This window comes from Callorhinus ursinus, unplaced genomic scaffold (genome assembly GCF_003265705.2).
Source record: "Callorhinus ursinus isolate GAN/ISIS: 27379988/994484 unplaced genomic scaffold, GSC_fseal_2.0 scaffold3, whole genome shotgun sequence".
Classification (NCBI taxonomy): domain Eukaryota; kingdom Metazoa; phylum Chordata; class Mammalia; order Carnivora; family Otariidae; genus Callorhinus; species Callorhinus ursinus.
In genome coordinates this window covers 77,771,817-77,797,682 of record NW_027397065.1, presented here as the reverse complement: position 1 = coordinate 77,797,682, position 25,866 = coordinate 77,771,817, and the positions used below count along the sequence as shown (strand labels likewise).

At 33.8% G+C, this 25,866-nt stretch overlaps 1 protein-coding gene across 6 annotated transcripts in view; it reads right to left on the bottom strand.

Annotated features, from left to right (window-relative positions):
• CDH18 (cadherin 18) overlaps positions 1-25,866 on the bottom strand; it is a 990,219-nt gene that overhangs the window by 69,563 nt on the left and 894,790 nt on the right. For all 6 annotated transcript variants that reach the window (XM_073891068.1, XM_073891071.1, XM_073891072.1 and 3 more), the window contains 2 exons: positions 21,994-22,181; positions 8,392-8,645 (listed from right to left, as the gene is read on the bottom strand). In XM_073891068.1, coding sequence (XP_073747169.1) covers positions 8,392-8,645; positions 21,994-22,181 — 442 coding nt within the window. The remainder of the gene's footprint in view (positions 1-8,391; positions 8,646-21,993; positions 22,182-25,866) is intronic.

The following is a 25,866-nucleotide window of genomic DNA, read 5'->3' as shown; positions in this document are numbered from 1 at the left end:
CTAAACCACTTCTTAGCCCTGTGACTTAATCATTGTATCACCTCTCTGAATTTTCTTTGTAAGCAAAATGCAGATATAAGCTACATCCTAATTTTATTGTGAGGATTAAGTGAGGTAATATTTGAAAGCATTTTATGGTTAGGTATCAAATGATAGGCCTTAATAGATAAATATCATTTGTTTTAATGTCTTTTTAGGATGGTTTTATGTCTTGGAAACCTTGAGTCTATTTTGATGAGAAAGTTCACAGATAGTAAGTGATGTTTTTTTGTTTGTTAGTTCTTTTCTGTTTTGTTTTTCTGGCAAAGTGTTGTAAGCACAATGGGATCTGAATAAGGATTATTATTGAAGGAACAAGAGTCTCCATGTAAATAGCATGAACTACTGTTTGTTTCTAAATAATCTATCAGAGAATGAAATTATCTCTAATTCCTTATTTGGTGCAGATGAGTCATTTTTATTTGGAAACTATATGAGAATAAAGCTCTTTTGCTTTCACCCATTATATCATAGGTGTATGACTTTGGCTCATAAATGAGTCAATAACCAATTATTCAACAAATATGAAGAACATGTTGATACATAGTATGAAATTAATTAAGGCATTCCATAGTAGCTTTTACTTCTTTTATACCCATTTTGGTAGAAATATTCAAGCCAATAAGTCATCGTATTTCTCTTATTTAGAGCAGTATATTTTCATATAGAGACAGTTTTTTTATACGTTTCTAATATCTTTCATACATACTTCTAATATTATATTTGAAATTTGTTAGGTTAATTTAAGAAACTTTTTTTTAAAGAGTGCTTAGCTTACTTTCCTCTGTCATCAAGAGATACCTAAATATTGAAAAAGGACAGATTCATTTATACTTCCCACAGTATTTCACTGAACTCATTGTTCTAGATATAATTTTAAGACATAATACAGTGACACTCCATAGTATATCTAGTTAATTCCTGGGACCAATCTACAGGCATATTTGGTCAAAGGGTTATCATGACAGAGGAAATGTTGAGGCAGATCCAAGGCTACTCTAATATGATGATTATGACACATCATTAGATCCCTACCACCCCTATATGTTCACTGCATTCTGCATGAATCATCATGGTAATCATGAATGATCAAGGTAACATCTATATTAAATGCTATTTGGGAAATTATACGATCAACGATCAATAAGATGCTGTCTGTGAAGAATTGGTAATCTCTTGGCTATCGACTAGAGTAAGTGCAGTTAAGTTTGTGTGAGCTCATATTTGCCTGGTAGTCCTTAAGGTCTCTTTAAATGGACCAGTTCCCTAAGCAAACCTTACTTAATTTCACACTGGCATATACATGGGCCCATGTAGCATAGGAGAACTTCTTGCAATGTGGCCATCATAAGTTATAATCCTCGGTTATAATTTTCATTCCTACAATCACTCTCTTTTCTGTCATACAACGTATGCATCATCTCTTATTTCTAGTAAATATGTATTAATGCAATAAGCAAAGAGAAAATGCATTACCCTGAAATATGATGAAAATTCATTATTCAAATTAGAATTAATGGATCAACAAATATGCAGACAAGTTATTGGCCAGAGCAAACAGTCAATCTCAATAATGATTCCCTTTATTCAAATATTTCCCTTAATAGAAGCAACTTTAAACAAATTACCCAGTTCATCATTTGGCACTCAATTTCCCTTTGATTATGTAGATAGAAACTCAAGATAATTATTAGTCATGTTAAAGTGCACTGGAACGTTATTTTTCATTTCGATAATAGAATTTCAGTCCTCAGGGGCACCTATTATTTTCATTATACTCTGTCCATTTTACTGTAAGAAATTAATTTAAAACTTATGTAATGGAAATCTATTTTTACAGTGATTTACCTAGAGAAACATCAGTTGGCTTCAAGTATAGGAGACCTATTTCAGTCGTCACACTTTAGATGCTTGTAGACATAGAATGTGAGTGGCAAAGAAAATTTATTTGAGATTTTGCCTCCCAAACAACAGCTTTTATAAGTTTTACTATGATCAATAGATGGGATAAAGTTTAATCAATATGCACCCTGTGGGATATTACAACAACTTGGCCTCATCTTTAATTTAACAAAAAGTCACATACTTGCAGTATAGCTTAGATTCATTAAATGATTGAAGGTTCCCTTAGCTTACTTTGGGGATGCAATTTACTCCACAATCCGTGTATCCAGAAAATAATCTTTCTGGAAAAAAAACAAAACAAAACAAAACAGAAAAACACAAGGATCATTTGCCACTTGATAGTGTATATTGTGCTTAATAAAATGGGCAGCACATATAGGACACAGATATTTTAGAAGCTTTTTAACTTCTTGAACCAAGACCCTGATCCAATGAAACAAAAAATATCTAAAGAAAAAAAATCTCTGCCCAAAAATTTGTTTCCTCAGTTATTCATGCCTGTAAGTAACTAAGATATCAGAAATTCTAATACTCATGAGTTCTAGAATGCTATGGAACCATGTTTAGCAATTATTTATTTGAAAAAATTACATGTAAGCTATTTGGGTGTTTAGTCTCCAGTCAGTAGACTAGCAAAGCATCACTAAGCCAGGGCTTATGTATTCATTCCAAGGCTCAATGAGTTATGCTTGCCACCCAGAAAATAAGTTCTTCTTCTGGGGTCAGGACTGCGATTTGGGGTGGGTACCACTACAGGCTAGGCTGTCAGATAAATTTGAACCCCCAAATGGAAAAAAATCTGCAGGAGATTTTGTATCTTTATTGAAGCCTGGTAAAAATGACCACATTCTTATCCAGTCTCTATGATTAGTTAGCTGTGTGAGTCACTCAGCCTTCTTGGTCTAAGATATCTGTATCTTTATAAGAACAGGGCTGTCTCAGGGGCATGTGGGTGGCTCAGTGGGTAAAATGCCTGCCTTTGGCTCAGGTCATGATCCCAGGGTCCTGGAATCAAGTCCCACGTCAGGCTCCCTGCTGAGCCTTCTCCCTCTGCCCCTCCCCTGCCTCACGCTCTCACTGTCTGGTGCTCTCTCTCTCTCTCTCTCTCTCAAATGAATAAATACAAAAAAATCTTAAAAAAAAAAGGGACAGGGTTATCTCCGTCATCTTTAAGTCCCTTTACATTCTCAAATATCATATTCACATGACATTTTATAGTGAATTTATTGGTCAATGTAAATGTGCTAACCATATATAATATGATACAAAACACAAGTCATAGACAAAGACTTCTGGCTTTAAATGGGAGCCTCCTTTCTCTATCTCTGCCCCATTTGCATTAAATGTCTCTAATGAGTTCTCCTCTTTTTTTTCTTTTAAAGATTTTATTTATTTGTCAGAGACAGAGAGAGGGCATAAGCAGTGGGAGTATCAGGCAGAGGGAGAATCAGGCTCCCTGCCAAGCAAGGAGCCCAGTGTGGGACTTCATCCCAGGACCCTGGGATCATGACCTGAACCAAAGGCAGACGCTTAACCACTGAGCCACCCGGGAGTCCCAAGTTGTCTCCTTTGTATTAGAAGACCATGATAGTTTTGATGAGGGTGGATTAGGCTTGCTATTATGGAACGAATTAAGGTATTTGTGACTTAAATGGACTAAACTTTTACAAATAAATTTTGTCTATAGAATAAAAACTCATTGTGTATCAAATGATCTTTTACATGAATATATTTGAAACACATCTTTTGATAGTTTTTCATCTTCTTTTCAAGAGTATGAATCCTGCATGCAAACCTTCTTAAATATTTGTTTTATTCCACTTTTCAACTTTGCAACATGACCTTGTCATTATTTTGAAGTATTTCTAATTTTTTGCTGTTATGGCATTCAAAATTAATGCAATATTCTAACTCCCATCTCATCACGAACTATGTGAAAATTCAGAAATGCATAGGAAAAACAAATAAACACTAAGTACGTGGTGAATATACTGTAAGCATTTGTTCACTGAAACTACAACTAAACTCAAAACAGATTGAACAAACACTTCTAATTCTCTGCAACTAGTCTTTATTTTTTAAGATGTTTTAGAAAGATTTTTTTTATTTTTGCAAATATTTCTAAGTCTGATCACAATTTTATTTCTTATGTCAGCATGTAAGTAGGCTACTGTTCCTAAATAGTGTCATGATGAGCATTCGACATGATTATGCAAAATATTTAACATTTCCTCTGATTGCTTTAAGGTTATTATACAAAGAAAAAAATAAAAATCTTAACAATGAGTAAATGTACAGATAAAATCAGATTATGAACAGAGTGGAAAAGAAGTAAAGATGTGAGGGAAATACTTAGTCATATAAACTTATAGTAAAGCTTCTCCTCATATGAGAAATATTGAGGACTTTAATAATTTAAATAATTAATAATTGAGGACTTTTTGTTGTACTAAATCAAATCTAATGTCTTAGACTTTACAATATGAAGAAACTCTAAAATTAAGAACGGTTTTGCTCTTGAGATACTAGAGTTAAAATAAGACCTGACTGTCTTCAGATCCCTTTTCCCATGTGTGAAATGCATCTACATGAATACGAGATCCCAGGTACTGGCATTTAATTAATGGCTTTCTAAACATGCAAAATATTCATCTGCTTCCTACTTTATGATATATGACTTCTATAAGTGCAGTTTTTATTGTTGTTTTTGTTAGTTGAGATATATAAGATGTAGCGGAATATTGTTAAAAACAGGGTTTTAGGGGAAAAGTAAAACCGGATCTAAATTCCGAGTCTGCCACTTTATCACTATGGAAACTGGGCCCAATTTCTTAACTTTCTGAGCCCTCAATTCTTCATCTGTAGAATGGGATGAATAATACAGACACTTTAGGGTTCCTACAGGGGTTTTTGGCATGCTATGTAAAGCCCCTGGCCCACAGATAGCAAGCAATGAACAATCACTATTTTTAACAGTCACTTTCTAGAAAGCTCTCTAGCTTCTCATGTCCAGTATAGAATTGCTCATCTCTCAGTAGCTACTCAGGAAATTCCTGAATTCCATTTGTAATATACCAGCAAGTGAGTACAGTCTGTTTAAATCAAGGGTTTCTTCACTGCTAGTAAATAGCCTGGTTCTGATTTCATTTTCAAAATACAAGGTGATGATTAGATTGCTACAAATTGCACAGTCTTGTTTAGAGTTAAGAGAGACAAAAGCTAGACCTGGTATGCTCTTAGAAATCTGAAGAATCTTACTAATAGTTTAGAAAATTGAAACACAAAGACTGAAGTCAGGAAGTTTGCACAAATGCCTGTAAGACTCAAACTCCCTTTCATTATCAATTCTGCAAACTTGGAGTTAATTGCATTTCAGGGCACATTGCAAGGTACATCTTTTCAAAGTACGTTTCCTTAATTAGTACAAACATTTAGTGCCTGAGAAAGGTGGAAGTATAGCTTGCTTTTCTGTTTGTTAATGTTTTCTGTTTTTTATTCACTGTTTACACCTAGAGGCCCGTGTGAATGACACTTTTTTATTAAAATCAAGAATAAATATTATGTAAATTATGCCTCCAAACAGCAGCTATAGAGTCTAGTTATTTTAAGGCAGCATTGGAAGGATTCATTTTAGTTCTAACCAAAACAAAATAAAAAGGATAATGCGTATGCTAATGGATTTGTATGTCTCAATATTAGCCTTTGGAGACAATATACCAATTGTCTTTGCATCCCAGAAACTGGGAGAGTGTATATAACATAGCAGCTGTTCAATTAAAATCTTCTAATAATATAGAGCCATTACAGAGGCAATCAATAATATCATGGGACAATTAATTACATATAAATAACTTATTTTATTAAATGAACTGTAGATGTTGAAACATCCACATGGCTATACATGTATGTGAAATATACATACTGGTATGTAATCCTCAAAAATGTATTTCCAGAATTTCTTTCCATGAGAATAATTACTCCTTCAGTTTTACCAATGGGCAACCCAGTTTGGTTTGCTCTGTGTCAGGGTTTCACATTTTCAGCATTATTGATATTTTGGACCAGCTACTTCTCTACTGTGGGGACTCTTTTGTGAATTGTAGGATGTTCTAGCATCCCTGGCCTCTACCCACAGGTGATAGTATTCCTCCCTCAGTTGTGACAACCAAACATGCCTTAAGATATTGCCAAATATCCTCTGGTGTTTGTGTGGTGTTGTCCTTGGGTAAGAACCACTGTTCTTTGTGGAATAAGTGCTTTTTGTGTATGTTGGGATATATAGACCAACACTGAAAGAAGTTTGTGTCTGACCTCAATTTTTCCTCCCTTTGGTCTACCATTTTGGAAAATATATTCTACCCCTAATAGCGTTTTTAAAATTTGTTATGTTGTAAAAATGTATTACAGAATACATCATTAATATCAAACTTTAGTTTTCAAAAGAAACTCTTATCATTATTCCTCAAATCTTTTCACATCAAACTAAGAGCATGAAACATTTTTCTCAAAGTGTATTGTCTTCTTTTGATAAAGGATGGCCACATTTATAAGTATCTTTTAGAATGCTCTAGTTTTTAATGTTGTTAGAAGAATTTTACTTATTATTATGTGTCAGAAATATTGTTGAAATATGGCATTCCATGGAATAATGAAGCATAGTGGGCTTCTCCCTCATTTGACAACTAAACACATTGACTTAAATATCCATCCCTTTGATCAGAGATCAATTTCTATAATTGGGTTTATGCACATTATTTTGTATAGTTTGCCTATCTTGAAACTTCAAACAATGCTTAACTCTTGCTGTAAGTGTGACAGAGGGGTTATCAATTGACAAGGTGTTGTTTTTGTACTCACAGATGGACTAGGATTGTGGAATATATACAGTAGTGCACAGAAAATTGTTTCTGTCCATGCATGAGTGCTGCAGACAATTCTTTTTTAACTGAAATAATAATGCTTATATAAAAGAAAATTGAAACCCTTTATAAACATAACATAGATATCAAGGAGAATATTTACCATAATAGCTTTTGTTAAAAAGGATAACAATTGAAGAATCTGAGAATAAGGACTTGATAGGAACAAGCAGACAAATTTGTTAAAGATTTCAAACTTTCTAGGGCCTTAAGATTACCCAAGGGTATAAATACAAGGTAACTAAAGAGCCTTGTACCAGTATGCAACCCTTTGATTTTATCATAATTGAGACCAAAAAAAAAGAAAAAGAAAAGACCTTTCTGATCATGCAAGAAAAGCTTTCATTATCACTACTGCATGGCATACCACAATAAAAAAATATTATTTAGTGAGAACTTACTGACTGTGCTTGGTATTTTATATCAATTCAACTTAATTCTATCAACATATTTATGCAACATCGTTATTCCTTGCTCATATATTTGAGATTCAGCAAGCTTGATTGACTAGAAGATGATACAGCTAGTAAGTCAGACACCAGAATTCCCACCCTGGTCTTTCCATCTTCAGGAAGTAAGTACTTCTCTAAATAGCACTCTCTGCTGCCTTGGAATTTAGAACTTAGAAGTTACCGAGTGACTACTAGGTGCAAGCAACTCTGTTTAGCATTTCATGCACATTGCTTCATGCATTCTCACAATAACTCTGAGAGACAGATGTTTTCTTTTTTACAGATGAGAGTAGATGATTTCCTAAATGCACACAACTACTGTGACAGAACCAGGAGGCAGAGATGAGCATAATTCCCAAATCCTTAATTTGTACTATAGCTATACTTCCTATCACTAAGAACTCAAAATTCTCTAGTTAAATATTTCTACATAACTTTTCCATTCAATTACGCTCACATCTATTAAGTCCAATGAAAAATATAATCTATCTGGTCAACAATATACAACTGATCCTTGAAAAACACAGGATTTAGAGGTGTTGACCTCCTTCACCCACACACTGTCGAAAACCCACGTGTAAATTTTGACCCGAAAAAACTTAAATACTAAGCCTACTGTTGATTGGAAGCCTTACCAATAACGTAAATAGTCGATTAACCCATATATCATATGTTATATGTATTAGATATTATATTCTTACAATAAAGTAAGCTAGGGAAAAGAAATCATTATTAAGAAAGTCATAAGGAAGAGAAAATACATTTGCAGCACTATTATAAAAAAAAATCCATGTCTTATAAGCAAAAATCCATGTATTATAAGCAGACCTGTGCAGTTCAAGGCCATGCTAATGACGGTCAACTGTATTCAAGGAGATAGTTACATGTATTCTAAATTTGACAGAAACCCATCGCTACATTACTCAGTCAAGAAATCAATTAATATTCTAATTTGATTATCTTAATAGAAAATAACATGGAAATAAAATATTTCACATTTTCTTTTATTCATTTTTAAATTACTGTGAGAGGCAACAAAAATTTTTATATGTCTAAAAGATTAAGGCATACCATACCTTACTAAGCTATTATCACTGTCAGGATCTTGTGCCAAAACTGTGCCAACAACAGTCCCGATTTTGGCATTTTCATAGACTTCCATGACATAGGAAGGCATGGAAAAGAGTGGTGGTTCATCCACATCTCCAACAATGATCTTCAACATGGTAGCATCTTTAAAAGGACCCAAGTGAGAAAAGCGGAAATCAAGATGTGTATTTGCTCCTTCTATGGTGAGAGTATATGACTTCTTTTTCTCATAGTTCAGTGGCTGTTGGGAAAAAATACATAAGATTTCCAATATTATGACTATCATTGCATTTCAAACAAACATTTTTTTCACATTTTTGAAAACAAACAGATGTGGATAGATTTAAGTCAATCTATTTTCATTTATCAACAGACTATGAAGTTTGTCTTCACAATAACATCTAAAGCAAAACTCATGAAAACTCAAGTCTGAATCACCTGTAATTTTTCAAGCTATAAAATGATGATAACTAGGAACAAGAAAAATACTTCCTACAGGCAAACAAAAACTGCCTTTTGGAGATTCTCATTCTCAGTTTCTAGTAACTTCTATCTTCTCTTCAGTTTGCATTAACAATCTTAAAAATATTTGCTACTGGGGTGCCCGGGTGGCTTAATAAGCGTCTGCCTTCAGCCTGGGTCATGATCCCAGGGTCCGGGCATCAAGCCCCGCATCGGGCTCCCTGTTCCGTGGGAAGCCTGCTTCTCCTTCTCCCCCTCCCCCTGCTTCTGTTCCTTCTCTCATTGTGTCTCTCTCTTCGAACAAATAAATAAAATCTTTAAAAAAATATTTGCTACTATTTTTTTAACTTTAAAAAAGAGATTTTTGTTTTGCATTTAAACAATTTATGTTCTATCATTTTTTTTTTTAATCTATCCTCATCGTACTTTCATCTTGCTGGTTTTAAACTTGGTATTTTATTCTACAGTCTGATAAACTTTTTTTTCAATTCAACAACATTTCCTTAGAATCTTTTTTTATTTTTATTGTTATGTTAATAACCATATATTACATCATTAGTTTTTGATGTAGTGTTCCATGATTCATTGTTTGTGCATAACACCCAGTGCTCCATGCAGAATGTGCCCTCTTTAATACCCATCACCAGGCTAACCCATTCCCCCACCCTCTCCCCTCTAGAACCCTCCGTTTGTTTTTCAGAGTCCATAGTCCCTCATGGTTTGTCTCCCCCTCTGACATTTCCTTAGAATCTTAGTAAAATATACAGACTTTTGAATCTTATGTTTATTGTTTTAATTGTATTTATTTTATTTTGCTGGTAATACCATTTCATGTTTTGTTTCCATATTCTTTAATATAAAGTTTTGATTTGCTTTATTTTTTAAATTATAATCTTTTTTTTGTTTATACCATTTGTTTTTTAGCCTTGAGTCCATATCAATAGTTTCTCATAATCCTTTCAGTTTTTTTGTCTTAATTTTTTAAATCATCGAGCCAATATATATGTATATATAATTTTCCTATGAACAGTATAGGTCAGGAGTCATGGATTTGACTTACAATAATGAATAAAGTCATCCAAGCGTTTTGCTCCAAGGAACATATGGTCTAATATAGGATATAAAATAGTAAACGGACATTTATATCACTGTACTTAATGCCATAAGACATACTAGATATTATGAAAATAATAAGTATACAAAATCAGAAATAGTACCTGTAAGCAGGTAGGTATTATTTCTGAGAGAAAGTACTTTTTTATATAACTGAATGTAAACTGTTAGACATGATGCATATAACAGACCTATAATGAGCTCAGATTTAGGATTAACAATGTCAAAAGTTTTCATAGGGATATTAGTGCAAAGGATCCAGACAGCCTTTTCAGAGCCAGGTGAAGTATTCATTGATGCTGGTCTTCCTGAATAATATCTATGAGAAGAAACAGAATATTTTTTCATCCCTATATCTGCCAGTAATTTTACACTAGCATGCTCCAGTCTTACAGCTTTCTTTCTTGAAATATCAGAGAATGATTATTTCCTATGGAGGAACTCAAGTTAGTTTCCTTTACCCTAAGAACCAAGGAGAAGCTGATTAGAAAGAGTGTCCTTAAAGGGATTTTACAAACAGAACATCAAGCCTACTGATGATTATTTCCCTTATCTCTTCTGAATTGCCTTGGAAAATTGGCCTTCCTGGAGACTGAAGATTGCATAGAAGGAAAAACAACAATTTAATTTCCAAATGAGATATTAAGAACCTAGAACCTATCAATACGTCTCAGGGACATGGATGAGACTGGGCCATTGCAATATTTTACAAGTTTTTATAAGACAAAGTAAAAATGTAAAAACATTTAAAGACTCAAATTCTTAAAAGTAGATCACAGATATCATATATAAATATATATACATATATACTTATATGTGATAAAATACTATATATTTTAGGTTTATATATTTTAAAGAGGGGTTAATTGGTTCTGAAGTTTATGACTCCATCAAATGGGAGTCATTTCCTTCTGAGGGAATTTAAAATAGAAATCAATTGTCCTTTTTCCTTCCTTGACTTCTCTCCTTAACATTAGTAAATGAGAATTTGTCTTTGACTAATTCAACAAATCTCATCCAAATTTCAATAGCCTAATCTAAAAGCAGTACCCCCTTGCTGCCTATCAGGCATTGGGTAGCTGGATATGATCCTTGTTAGGTGCAGAGGGGTGTGGGCTGCCAGAATCCAGGTAGTTTGTTCATGGAAAGGAACACCCTTGGCAGGTTTACCATATGTTTAGATCAATGTAATTTTTTAAAGTTAACCTGCTGCATCTGGTAAACTTTATAATGATTACGGTTCTTCTCTTTGAACTTGCGTGTTTGAGACCTTAAAAACAAAACAAAACAAAACAAAACAAAAAACTACCCAAAAAACAAAATAGGATTTGTTTACTAAGTAATGTTTAACATCTCTTTTTCATTATAACACAGGGTTTCAAAGGTCATCTCCATTTATTCATTGTCGTAGGCTTTTACATCTTTGTGACTCTCAAGGAAGTTTGTAGAGACAATTTTGGCCACCTCTACACCATCAAATATTATTATCAAGCTGTGCTTTCAACATGACGGGCGTCTCTTGGTTTGTTTAAGCAGGTCCTTTGGCAACTTAGATGTCATTTATCTTAACACTAGCCTACCTACTGCTAAGGTACAGGCTGTTTATGTAGACACACGGTTTCATTCTTATGATTATCTAATATATATTTAACTACCCCAAGGTGGGGATAATCATTTTGTAAGACTTGTTTACCACAAGATGGATGGCAGATAGATGGATAGGAATCCAGCTAGAGCCACTAAGGAATGAGAGGATTATTTAAGATGGAGACAGGAATTTAGAAGAAAATGAATTAATGGAAATGGAAATATTTTTACAACTTCATTTATGTAGAAAATCAGGCGGTACTAAATTGCAAGTACAGAAAAACTGGGAAGAAATTCTGCCATTTATTCTTGGACTGTAGGATTGTGCATAGCATATAAAGTATGGTAACTTTTTGTTTTGCATTAAAACTACAATAGTATATAGATACTGGATTAGGATTAGGATTATTATTTTTGCTACTTCTATAATTTTGGCAAAGCTGTCCAAATACTCATCATCCACACATTTTAAATAGATCTTCCAGTAATTTCCTATTAATCATATAGTCCTGGGAAATTATTTAGAACTCTGCTTATGGGTTATATTTTCCATAGTTACCAGATTTTTATTTTAACCTAAAAATGGTATATTAAAAACAGTATACCAGGAATGGTGAAATCTATTCATCTAAAGCCTGTTTCTGATAAGAAGATAGTGGAGGGAAAATGATTAAAAGAAAAAAAAATTGAGGTACATCTGTGTGGTTCCGTCAGTTAAGCATCTGCCTTCAGCTCAGGTCATGATCTCTGGGTCCTGGGATCCTGTGGTGGGCTCCCTGCTCGGGCAGGCTCCCTGCTTGGTGGGGAGTCTGCTTCTCCCTCTGCCCCTCCCCCTGTTCATGCTCTCTCTGTCTCTCTCTCACACACACACTCTCTCTCTCTCTCTCTCAAATAAATAAATAAAATCTTAAAAAAAAAAAGAAGGAGAAGAAAGAAAGAAAATTTACCCAGGCTATTGAGTTACCACAGAAAGCAAAAACATGAAATGTCTGGTTGATGTTTTTTTGTTTTTTTTTAAGATTTTATTTATTTATATGAGAGAGTGTGTGTGTGTGAGAGACAAAGACAGAGAGAGAGAGAGAGAGAGAGAGAGAGCACAAATGGGTGGAGGGGCAAAGGGAGAGGGGAGAAGCAGGTTCCCCTGGAGCCTGATGCAGGGCTTGATCCCAGGACCTTGGGATCATGACCTGAGCCTAAGGCAGGTGCTCAACTGACTGAGCCACTCAGGCGCTGCTGGTTGAGAGTTTTTAAAACAAAAAACATATGTTTTTCCTACCTTAGGACAAAATGACACAAAAACAGATATAGAATAACTCCATAAACATGAGGCATTATTTATGAACTTGATAAGGGGGATTGTACAGCCAGAGATTGTTCATAAGAATAAGAAAAAAATTTTTCCAGTTCTATATTAAAATGTCGACTGTTCATGCTTTTAGGTCTTTCTGGCTGTATGCTGACAACATTCAGACTGAAGTGATTAAAACACTCAAGCTAAAGAAAAAAGGAAGAGTTCTTTCTTTTAGAGCTATCTGAAGACTCTTTGAAAGAGAAGTCTTTGAGAATTTGTTCACCCATTATCTACTCCATAAATTCTGCCTCACCAAGATATTTGGTGTGGGGGATAGAGCTTTATAATTTAAATATAGCTTATTTCATTTAACAAAACTACAGAACTATTTCAACTTTCTGTTTTTGGAAAACTGTATGTCTGGATTATCAGTTTAGTGTTTAATAGGCAAGCATAAGACAAAGGTATTCTACTAGGTAACATAATATTAATGTTCAGGAAGAAATATTCCAGGAACACCATCAAATTCTTTTTTCATTTTTTACAGAATTTGCCTTGGGTTTAATTCTCTGGACAAGTTCAGTTGTAGTTTAAGCTCTGAGAGTTACAAACACAGACTACTACATCAGCTCATACTTAACAAATGCTAAGCTTAGTGTTGCCAAATTTAGTAAATTAAAACTGTTTTTTGATAGAGTATGTGTCAATTATCACATGGGACATACATAGTTAAGAAATTATAATTTATCTGAAATTAGAACTTAACTAGGTGTCCTGTGTTTTATCTAACAATGTTAACTATGATACAATAATGACAATCATAGTTAATAACTAAATATACCAGAAAAATATAGTTACCACAAATACAACATGGGTATGTATTAACAACTCTCAACTATAAAAAAATGAGCATTAATCCTATGAAATTGCTGATATTAACAATGTATGACATATACAAAAGATGATTTTATTTGATTCAGTGTAAGATATTTGTTTTTCTAATGTTAAACCATCCAAACATTCCTGGGATTATTGCACTTATGATATGCTCTCTTTTACTGGAATGGTGCTTTGAATGATTCCCTAAATACTCAGAAATGAGGTTGCTTAATATTTCTATTGGTCTGTTAGGTTTTTGTGTTAATGCATTAGTTTCTAAGGACTGCCACAACAAATTACCACAAAGTAGATGGCTTGACACAACATAAATTTATTCTCTTACCATTCTGGGGACAGAGTCTGAAATTTGGCTGACCTGACCTTTCTCTGGGCTTTAGAGAATATAACCCGTTCCTCACCTGTTCCAATTTCTGCGGCTTCCCTGGCTTTCCTGAGGAAGAAGACATTTCCAGCATGGTTGGGAATTCAATTTACATTCTAATTCAACCACTTATAGGATGAGACCCCAGGTTTGGTTCAGAAATTTCCACTCTGCCACTATGGGCCATAAAGATTTCTTCAGGAAAGACATAGATTTCAGGTAACTTGTGCCACAACTATACTGGTTAGATGATGTATTCCCCAATATAATATTTCCTCATATTTAATGTTCAAAATTGTTTGCCTGTGATCTCCACACTTAAAGGACAATGCAGTTAAATATAAAGCCCTTTACTCACATTTATTTTACTTAGTATCTGCTACATATTTCTCCATTCATGCCTAAATGTAATTTCCCATGCAAAGTTTTTCCTGACCCTTCTTCATCTTTGAAAAATTGGCCCTCTTATCTGTGAGCTCATAATAATTTAAGTAAACCTGTACCATTAGCATTTGACATCTTGTATTATAATAATGTTTCACATCTACTCAGTTTTCTCTAAGAGAAAGAATATTATCTAGTTCATCTTCATATTGAAGGTATCTGGCATAATTCCTAGTACATGGTGGGTGATTAATAGCTCTTCCTCCATCTCAAACATAGCTGTATTTAGAGTACAGAAAAGTACTTCTACATGGTTTATATTTGAAGGATGAAAAATTCTGTATTATTTCTAAAATATGCACAGCTGACACCTATGTGTGACCTAAACAATTAACATATACCAACTCATTTAATCATCACAGTGCTTCCATGACTTATAATTGCTTCCCATTTACAAATGAGAAAATCGAGGCACAGAACAGTTAAACTTGCCCGGGAGCAGCAACCAGTAAGTGGTATACATGGGATCTGATTTCAGGCTGTGGGACTCTATAGGCTGTGCCCCTAAGCACTATGCTATATATAAACTGCCTGAAATCTTTAGCACATAAACAATGTAGTATAACATTCCAACTTGGTGACTGAAGATGAACAGATTTTTAGTGGAATAGAATGTCCTCACCATGAAAAGATACATTTACACATCTTTTCAAGTCTTTGCTATAACACTGAAAATGAATTGATAACTTCATTAATTATAATTTTATTAATTCTGGCTACCAGAACTCTGAGTGCCTTTATAATTTCCTTGATTCACAGACTCACGGAGCTAAGAAACTTAAATGCTTTTCGCACAAAATCCTCTCTCTCTTCTGTCCCTGCTAGAAGAGCTTATTCTGGTATAATTTTAACTTCCCCAGCCACTGGGGCTTCTCTTACTTTTCCTTAATTACTGCTCAATATCCTAATGCAGTTCACTGTCAATGAGTTGGCTCCAATTTTCATTTTAAATTTTAGTTTCTTAATTTCATCCTATTACTCCTAGTAATTACTTTTACATATCATTGCTCTCTCTAACTTATAAAATAATACTTTTCCCTCTTTAATATTAACACATTTCACATTACTGTAGATAGTTATAACTCCCATCAATCATTTTCCAGCCAGCTCTACATATATGGGACTTAACTGTTTCTCATTAATCACTTCTAGTTTTCATTAAATCATACTGGTATATTCTTCCTCTGGACTTATATAACCAACATAAGTAGAAAGATGTTGAAAACAGAATTCAGCCAAGTTGCTCTATGAATCCATTCTTCTGGGAGTTCGAGAAGGTCCTAAAATTCTTTCTTTCTTTTTTTCCTTTTTCTTTTCCTTTTTTTTTTCCAGTAATAAGAGAAGAGACTCCTTATGACCTCACCTTGGTCCAGTGTCTATATTGCACTTTCATCCAAGTTTTATAATGCAAAAATGGGAAGATAATAATGGAATTGAGAGCAATATTTTAATACATGCAAATGTCACTTTAATCATTCCACAAAATGGCCAAATTCTGGAATAGTAACTGATATTATTAACTTTTGCTTTCTGAAAAAAGTGTATTTTTAAATGACAGCATTTTGCCAAAACATGAGGAAAATGGCATGGATTTGAATAATGTTTCATCAGTTAGATTTTCTTACTATGCCCTGGTTTGTGTCCTTGTCAAAGATCTTTCCTGGATGGTAGATGTTCTGTGGAAACTAGAACACGTGTATAGGCTTTCTTGTTATAAATTTCTCTGTGCAAAAGAGTATAATGTTCATTCTATGTGTATAATTCTAAAGATATTGATACAAATAAAAATGTTTGCTTACTGTCATTTGAAGACTGTAAGAATAAATGAGACATTTTAATTTCAAATAACAAATACACATATATTTTATAATATATATAAAGTATATTTATATATTGTTTATATATATTTTTATACAAGCAATGTGCATGTGTATTTCCATATGCTTACACAGGTGAAAACTTACCAATAATCTATCGATATGAATAGCTTAACTTATCAGGATGTTTCAACAGGTTACCAATTTCCAACTAATGTACTAAATTATATTATAGAAATACATGTGTAAAAAACAGTCAACTGGGGTGCCTGAGTGGCTCAGTCGTTAGGCATCTGCCTTCGGCTCAGGTCATGATCCCAGGGTCCTGGGTTTGAGTCCCGCATCGGGCTCCCTACTCTGCAGGAAGCCTAGTTCTCCCTCTCCCATTCCCCCTGCTTGTGTTCCCTCTCTCACTGTCTCTCTCTGTCAAATAAATAAAAATAAAAATAAACAGTCAACTAACATCCAAAGTAGTTTCAACTGGTCTCCATCACTTCATGGTTATCCCTATATATGAGTGGTAAGAACAAAGTTACCCCAAAGTAGTTTTCTGTCAAAAATCATTTCAAATCTAGTAATAGATTCACTGAATTGAAATGTGGACTCCTCTCTTTAACTTCTGGTTGAGCAGGAGAACTACTTTCCAGATATTAGACCCTTATAAGAATAAAAATAGCAGCTTGGATGAGTTTTTTAATAATAAAATCCCTAGTGAATGTTCAGTTCAGTTTTTGTAAATAGTTCATTAGAATTAGAAACCTATTTTTTTAAGATTTTTTTTCTTTATTTTAGAAAGAAAGAGAGAAGGAGAGAGAGGGTGACTGTGGGGGGCGGGGGCAGGCAGAGGGAGAGAGGGAGAGAAGTCTTAAGTAGATTCTGAGCTGAGTGTGGAGTCCCAACTTGGGGCTCAATTCCAGGACTCCGAGATCATGACCTGAGTCAAAACCAAGTCAAACGCTTAACCGACTGTACCACCCATGTGCCCCAGAAACCTATTTCTTCTTAAGAACAAAGTATGTTCATGTGTTTGTCTTTGTGGGCATTTGCAATAGGGTGGGATGTCTTACTCATGGCACTTTGTGGCTCAGAGCCCAAAAACTTTACAATCCAGTGGCCAGAACAATCTGATTTTTTTTCTATCAGTCAGTGCAAAGGTATACTAAAGAAAAATTCAATAAAAATAATCCATTAAACAACCAAAAATGTGGTTATTTGGAATAGATCTAGTATGGTTATAATTGAGCATATTTCATATTTTTCTTTCTTAGAATTAGCTTAAACTTTACAAAAATACTTCTATAAATTTTTATGTTTAGTCTGTGGTCCATTTCAAATCAGTTGTTAAAAAAATGATAGCAGTCTTTTTACACAGTGAACAGTATGAAGCTTAAAAATAATACAAAGTTTTCAGTTGTAAAAATATTTAGCAAGCATTGGTGAAAGATACACTTATAGCATACATATCCATGGAAATTATCAGTGCATTCACAGTGAATTTATTAGAATAAGGTCTTTCTACTCTATCAGATCTAGCAGATTTAAGAGGGATCTAGAATTGTTACATTTTCTATAGTGAGAAATTAGTGAAATGCCTACTCTGATATGTAAAATAGAAAAGATAAACCAGAGAAGGATATTTGTGACTGATATGTACCTGGAAATATTGAACTACAAAGATAATATTAAACTTGAACTTTGAAAAAAATCTTCCTTTAGAGGAGAGGGAAAGAGAAGTAGATTCCCAAAAAACATGAATGACAACATGCATATGTGATATAATATACACAGAATATTATTTTTTATGTGCTTACAGTGAACTGGATAACATTAAATAAAGGAGGGCACAATAATAACTACATGGAGTGGTCTGAAAAGTGTAATTAAAACTTGGTACAATTAGAGGGAAAAAGGAAGACAAGGAGAAAAGTAGAAATTGAGGTATTATTGGAATTTTTCGGCAGACACAGCTTAGATCACAATTTTCACATTTTTATCCATTTTTTAGTAATCACCTTGTAAAGTGCTTTAATAAGAAAACAGCAGATTCAAAGACTTGAAATAATGCCATAGATCTTACAATGGCAGGACCAAAATTTGTATTTCCTTTGATAGTAAATATCCTTAATTTCCACCACTCTTCATTGACTTGAAGACCAAGTTTAAGTGTTTTTGGCTTAAGATAATAGACACTGTCTTTGTGTTTAAATACATCTGAAAAAAGAAAATGATATTACAGATGGCATTTGCTGAAAGTCAGGAGAGTCAATAGGGTTGAATCTTTGAATTAAAAAAAAAATGGAACAAGTACTATAAAGAGTGCAAGTTGATATGGAGTCCACAGGAAGAGAATCTGAGAAAGGCTGCTAAGAAGCCTGCATCGTTAGCTACAGAGGTTTCTGCCAGAGGAAAGAGGGCATCGACTTGCATTCATCTTTTTTTCCCCCCTTTCCATCCAGTCAGACTCCATTAAACAATGAATGAAAGTTATCAAAGTGTATTTACAATGTACCACACCATGGACTGGTGATTTCAACCTGGCAATTTTCTGATAAAGGAATGATAGGGACAGGAATGGGCCGATGCTCTGCAAGCCGATTTAGAAAGCAGTGCTGATTTTGATCTCTGGGGAGATAAGCAGTTCTGCCTTGCAGGCTAAGGTGAGCTGCATTAGAAGATTAAATAAGGGACAGATTTTAAAAGACTGTTTGATCCATTTCCTGCAACTGGAATGAGTACCTCTTTTTTTTTTTTTTGTAGGATTTTATTTATTTGAGATAGAGTGAGAATGCGAGCAAGAGAAAGAAAGAGAGGGAAAGAAAACAGGAGCGGGGGAGGGAGAGGGCAGAGGCAGAGGGAGAAGCGGACTTTCCACTGAGCAGGGAGCCCAATTTGGGGCTTGATCCCAGGGCGCGGGGATCATGACCTCAGCCGAAGGCAGACGCTTAACTGACTGAGCCACCCAGGAGCCCCTGAATGAGTACCCCTGAATAAGTTACATAGTTTATTTTTCAAATTTCAATTATTTAAAACATATGACATATAGTAATGGAAGTAACTCAGAGTAACAATCTTAATCTGAAGGATTCAAAAATTAGATGAATGCAAACATGAAAGCATCTTGGAAGAAGTGCAGACTACAGGGGCACCTGGGTGGTGCAGTCATTAAGCATGATCCCAGGGTCCTGGGATCCAGCCCTGCACCTGGCTCCCTGCTCAGCAGGAAGCCTGTTTCTCCCTCTCCCACTTCCCCTGCTTGTGTTCCCTCTCTAGCTGTCTCTCTCTCTGTCAAATAAATAAAATCTTAAAAAAAAAAAAAAGAAGTGCAGACTATATCAAAAAATAAATTCATGGAAAAACAGTGAAAGAAAATTTGAACTCATTAATTGTGGAGATTATTTTGAGTATATTCTCACTACCATTTACACAATTGAAATAATTATCATCTTGAAAATAACTATTGTATGTTAATTAAATATATGTGCACGCATATGCACACAAACCATTTTGCTTTTGTTTTTCACAACCACCATCAAATTAACTGAGGCCATGTAGGGTGGTAAAATCCCCATTGTTCTTAATGCCATGATATATACTGGGATGTATTTCAGATCCTTTATGTAGTCAAACCATCCATCACCCTCACTTTTTGCAAATATGTTGTAACTTCCCACTTTATAAAGACCATAGTTCTCAATAGGCAAGAACTGCTCCCCTCTCCCACCTTCCCCACACCAGCTGGATCATTGCAAACTTACCAGCAACCATTTACTTTGCACTTCTATTTGATTTTCTCAAGAAAAGAGCCATATCATCATGGGTTGTTTCTTTCTACCTGTGATCAAGATCCTATACAGTGTCATCTTTACCCCAGTCCATCTTTTTAAATCAATTATCCCCTCTTTAGTATGCTCAGTTTCTTGTCTCTATTGACTTTTACTCATCTGCATAGAGACACACATTTAGTCTCTCACCTTACAACCAAAATCCTCATTTTATCATATTCTCATTTATTTGTTTATTTTTTTTTAAGTTTTTCTTCAAAGATTGCATTTATTTATTTGAGAGAGAGAGTGTGTGAGAGAGAGAGTGCATGAGCAAGAGGAGGGGCAAAGAGAGAGGGACAAGCAGACTCCCCACTGAGCAGGGAGCCCAAGCAGGGCTCAATCCCAGGACCCTGAGGTGACCTGAGCTGAAGTCAGATGCTTAACTTACTGAGCCATCCAGGTGCCCCTCTCATTTCTCATTACAATCTCAGGAAAGAAAGATTAAAATGATAAAGTATTTTAGGTGAAGACATCAATATTTTACATAGACTAGTGATGACTACTGTTCTGTAATATTTAAACACTCTAAAATCTACTTTGCAGATCCCTTTTGTAGCATCTAAAAAACAAATTAATCCTCAATTTTAATATAAAATTATTTTTATTATAAGAATTAATAAAATTTTATAGAGTTCAAATAGAAAAATATATACAAAACACACAAGTAAATAATTATGTAGATAGCTAGATGATAGATGGATAGATAGATGGATGGATGGATGGATAGAGAAATGGATAGATAGATAAACAGACAGATGATGGATTCACTTCAGTATCTACAGTAGCACATCAGGATAAAATTTCTCAGCCTGTGTTCTGAATACATTCTACAGTAGAATCATTGAGAGTATTTATTAAAAAGTCCAATTCTTCAGCTCCACTTCAGTCTTTCTGAAAAAAATATATGAAGGTAAAGCCCATAGATCTGAATGTTACTAGATTTCCAAGCTGAAATCATTCAACATTCAAGACACACCGCATTAGGACTTATGTTGAAATCCTTCTTTGTTAATTTTCTATGTTCTACTACATTTTTACAAGGACATAAACATATTGTACTCTAAAATCAAAAAGGTGATAGATAGATTTAGTCCACTGATAAATTCTTAGCAAGAAAAGAGTCAGGAGGACGTTAATGGTTCCACTAAAGCTGTCTTGATGAATCCATGACTGTCAAACAAAACCCTGTCTCCCAGTGAGTGTTAGCTAACATGATGAAGATTTTTACATTGGTTAGAAAAGTCTCTTAATGTTACTTAGATTAGTAAAACATAGGGGAGTGGCATTAATAGAAATGACAATCATGATAAAGCTGTTATCTGAAAACAAAGACGGCAAGCACATTCACAGTATATTCTACATTAGATCTTCCCACCATTAAAAAAAAATGTATTTTCTAAGAGGGGCTCCAAAGAGACAGACATAGCCATAATTAAAATGTAACTACATCAGGGCGCCTGGGTGGCTCAGTCGGTTAAGTGACTGCCTTCGGCTCAGGTTATGATCCTGGAGTTCCGGGATCGAGTCCCGCATCGGGCTCCCTGCTCAGCGGGGAGTCTGCTTCTCCCTCTGATCTTCTTCCCTCTCATGTTCTCTCTCTACCATTCTCGCTCTCAATAAATAAATTAAAAAAAAATCTTTAAAAAAAATAAAATAAAATGTAACTACATCTTAAAGAGGAAATATTTATCATTTTAATGACCTGACAATATAGACTATTGACACCAACATGGATCATTCATGGAAAAACGACGGAATTGCTTAAATCAGAGAAAGTATGTTCTTTTTACCTTCTTTAAAGAAAGTATCCCTTCTCTGGTCTCCTTGTCCGTGGAGATGGAGAATATCCCAATACCATCACCATTAATGATAGAGTATGTCATGTCAGCATTTGAACCAGTGTCTGCATCATTTGCTTTGATTTTCCCAACAGCTGAACCAACTTGAGCTGACTCAGGAACATACAGTTGATAGTGCTCTGAAAAATATTTCATATTAAAATCATTTGATGGTAATATCGTTCACAAAAAAAGTTTTACAAGAAAAAGACATGAAAATGTTTAGACCACACACTCAAACATTGTATTAAGTCATATAGAAAATATTAAAATGGATTTTAAATATTAGTAAATTGCTTAGTAGTGAAATACTAGGTTTACATAAACTTTAAAATATATGTAAAATAACCTATATAAAAATAATTTGTAGGTATCTTAATGTAAAGTATTTTATTACCTCTACATCCCTAGGGAACAGAAAAAAAGGTAAGGAGATCAAATGTGTATTCTTATGTTGAGCAAAAACTAAATTAGTCAAGTATTTCTTGCATTTCTCCTTCCATACAGCATGTGAAATTGCATTTCTCCTTCCATAAGCATGTGAAATTAAAATATTTCTCCTTCCATAAGCATGTGAAATTAAAATATAAGAGTTTGAAAAACTGAAATTCAAAACTTGAAATTCAAAGTGAAAACAAAAAAAAGAATATAGCATACCTATAAATATGATTATTATTCTGATCAATAAACTTAAGTTTAGTGAAATATATAAGCCATGACAAAGAGAGAGAGTAAATTTGTTTATGCATTTAATTGCCATGTATTCCAGGTCAGCTTCTGGAAAGAATTTAAAGTGGTTTTGTAATAAAGTCATAAATAAAATAAAATTATTAAAATTAATAAAATGATGACTAAGTTAAAGAATGAGAAAAATAAATATAACTACATGGGATGATGTAGTTTTTGTGATTGACCTAATTTTTACACTATATATATTAAAACACTATTGATTATATAAACCTCATGATCTGATATGCAAAAATATATTTTTCAGTATGTCCTGATATTAAATGTTTACACTGAACAATTTAAAAATTTTCAAAGTTTGTCCTGATACTAAATTTCTTCAGAGAGAGCTCATAGAACTTTCCTTATAGAAACTTATGAAAGAGATATTAAGAAGCATGAATGGCCATGTTGTCACCAACTGTTTTATTGACAAATTAGAAACATATCTAATAAAACAACTTATTTGTTATAGCAAATCTCAAAGAACAATGTAAATAACAGGAACTGTGAATTAAAATATAATTGTATAAGAGTTTCAACCAAGACTAAATGAATGGTGATTTAACATTCTGCATGGATATAATTAAACTATACAGATAAGTAAATATGGAGCCTGTATGAAAATAATTTCCCTAAGCCAATATTTTGTTAGTTATGGTATGATAATATTTTTTTAAGTTAATATATCTGGTAAATGTATGGAGTACTCTAATTTACTTCTAAAGATAGAATTGTATGTTTTAAATTTCTATATGTGGATACCAGGGATTGATTTATGTATTTGTGTTTATTCATTATTCAACAAAGATTTTTCCCAGTTTTCCTCTATAAACATTTGAGGTGCTGCCTGGCATTAGTTTTTAGTTCAACAAACCTCACCAACTTAACATTTCCTGGGTAGACCACCCTCTTCTATGAAACACATATCTCCTAACCTTAATCATGTGTTTTTATCAGGATTTGTCATATTGCTAAACACTCTACCACTCTTGATATATTTAATTGACCTGTGAAGAGCATAAGGCCCCAATTTTTACAGGACCCCCCCCATTCTGCTTGCAGCTGATTTGTGAAAGGGTAGGCAGTTAACTAACAATGATCCAAAGAGTTTACATCTCCCAAAATGTTGGTACTGGAACTAGGAAAGAACTTTAGTCTCTCTCTGGTGGGAAAGCTATGAAATACTGGAAGGGGTTTCTGACGATAGTCATGTTTCCAAAATTCATGTTGAAGTACCTAATCTCAGGGCACAAATTCAGTATCAGAAAGAAGCCATAATTCTCAGAATCTTTTTAAATATCATAATGTTCCTAGGCAGTTACATATAAAATAGGACACTGTTCTGTTAAAAAAAAAAGAGAGAGAGAAAAGAAATTAGAACATATCTCCTATTTCCCATCACTGAGGTAGAAAGGTTAGGTTGTCAAGTTCCTGGTTGCTAAGGTCTCTAAGTTGCAGCTTAACTTTCCACAACTCTATAAGCTTCCCAAAGGACTCTCAGCTAGTTAAAACTTAAAACTGGGGTGATAGACTTGAAAACAAAAGAAGTCTTAGTTCACAGAAATAAATAAGCAAATCACAGAATTATTATGGTGGTAGTGTTACAAAGAAGGTTGTTTTTACAAAGACAGTTGCAAAAAACTGTATAAGTTGGTCATAAAAGATTCATGTCCCAGGAAACATTTAGGTCACATCTTAAAAGAAGGAGCATATTCCTGGAAGATGATCATGTTCAGGGAAAGAGCTGATATTTGTCGATACATTCTAGGAATTGCAAGTACAAGTAACTCTTCCCCATTCACTATGCCCCATTAGACAAATTAGAATATATTGAGATTAATATTTCAACATTTATACACTTTCCATATAGTTGAGAATTTGTGAATTGCAAAATGTATTCAAAATGTTTCCTAATAACTAGAAAATAGCTGATGGATAAGATTTATTTATAAATCAAAAGAGGTTTAAGATATTTTTTAGAATTTCTAAGGACTGAATAAATAGCCAGGTTCCTAAAAAATGCTATAAATTCTAGGAGAATAAATATGGTGAGGCTCTTTAAGAAAATATATACTGAATATATATACCAAAATTAAAAAAAATAGGAATAGAAGAATGGTACCACGACACAATAAAGGCTATAACAATTAGCTCAGAGCTTAACATCATAGTCAATGATGAAAAATTGAAAACCTTCCTTCTCAGATCTGGATAAAAGCAAGAATGTCCAATATTTCCACTTCTATCCAACACAGTACTTGAAGTTTTAGCCAGAGAAATTAGAAAGAAAAAAAAATAATAAGAGGAATCCAATTAGAGAGGAAGAAGTAAAATTATTTCTGTTAGCAGATGACAATATCTTATAGGTAGAAATCTTAAAGACTAAAAAAAAAAAATTAGAATAAACAAAGTCAGTAAAGTTGCAGGATACAAAATCAAAACACAAAAATCAGCTGTGTCTCTGTACACTAACAACAAACTATCCAAAGAGGAAATTCAGAAAACAGTCCAATTTGCAATAACATTAAGAATAACACACTTAAAAAGAAATTTAACCAATGAGATGAAATGACTGTGTACTAGAAAATATAAAACACTGATGAAAGAAATGAAAGGAGATATGAATAATGGAAAGACATCCTGTGTTTAAGGATTGGAAGACTTAATATTGTTAAAATGTCTATACCACTTAAAACAATCTACAGGTCAATGCTATGGCATTCTAATCACAATTCCAATGGTGTTTTTTCACAGAAATAGAAAAAGAAACTCAGAATATGGAACTACAAAAGACAGAGAATTAATGAAGCAATTGAGAAATAAACAAAACCAGAAGCTTCAAATGTCCTGATTTCAAAATATATTACAAGCCTACAGTATTTAAAACAGTAAGACATAGCATAAAGATACACATAAAACCCAGTGAAACAGAATAGAGAGCCCAGAAGTAAACCCAAGCATGTAAGGCCAGTTGACTTTTGATAAGAGTGCCAAGACTAGGGGAAGGAAAGATGGTGGAGGAATAGGGGACCCTATTTCAACTGGTCCCCAGAATTGAGCTGGATATCTACCAGACCACTCTGAGCAGCCATGAAA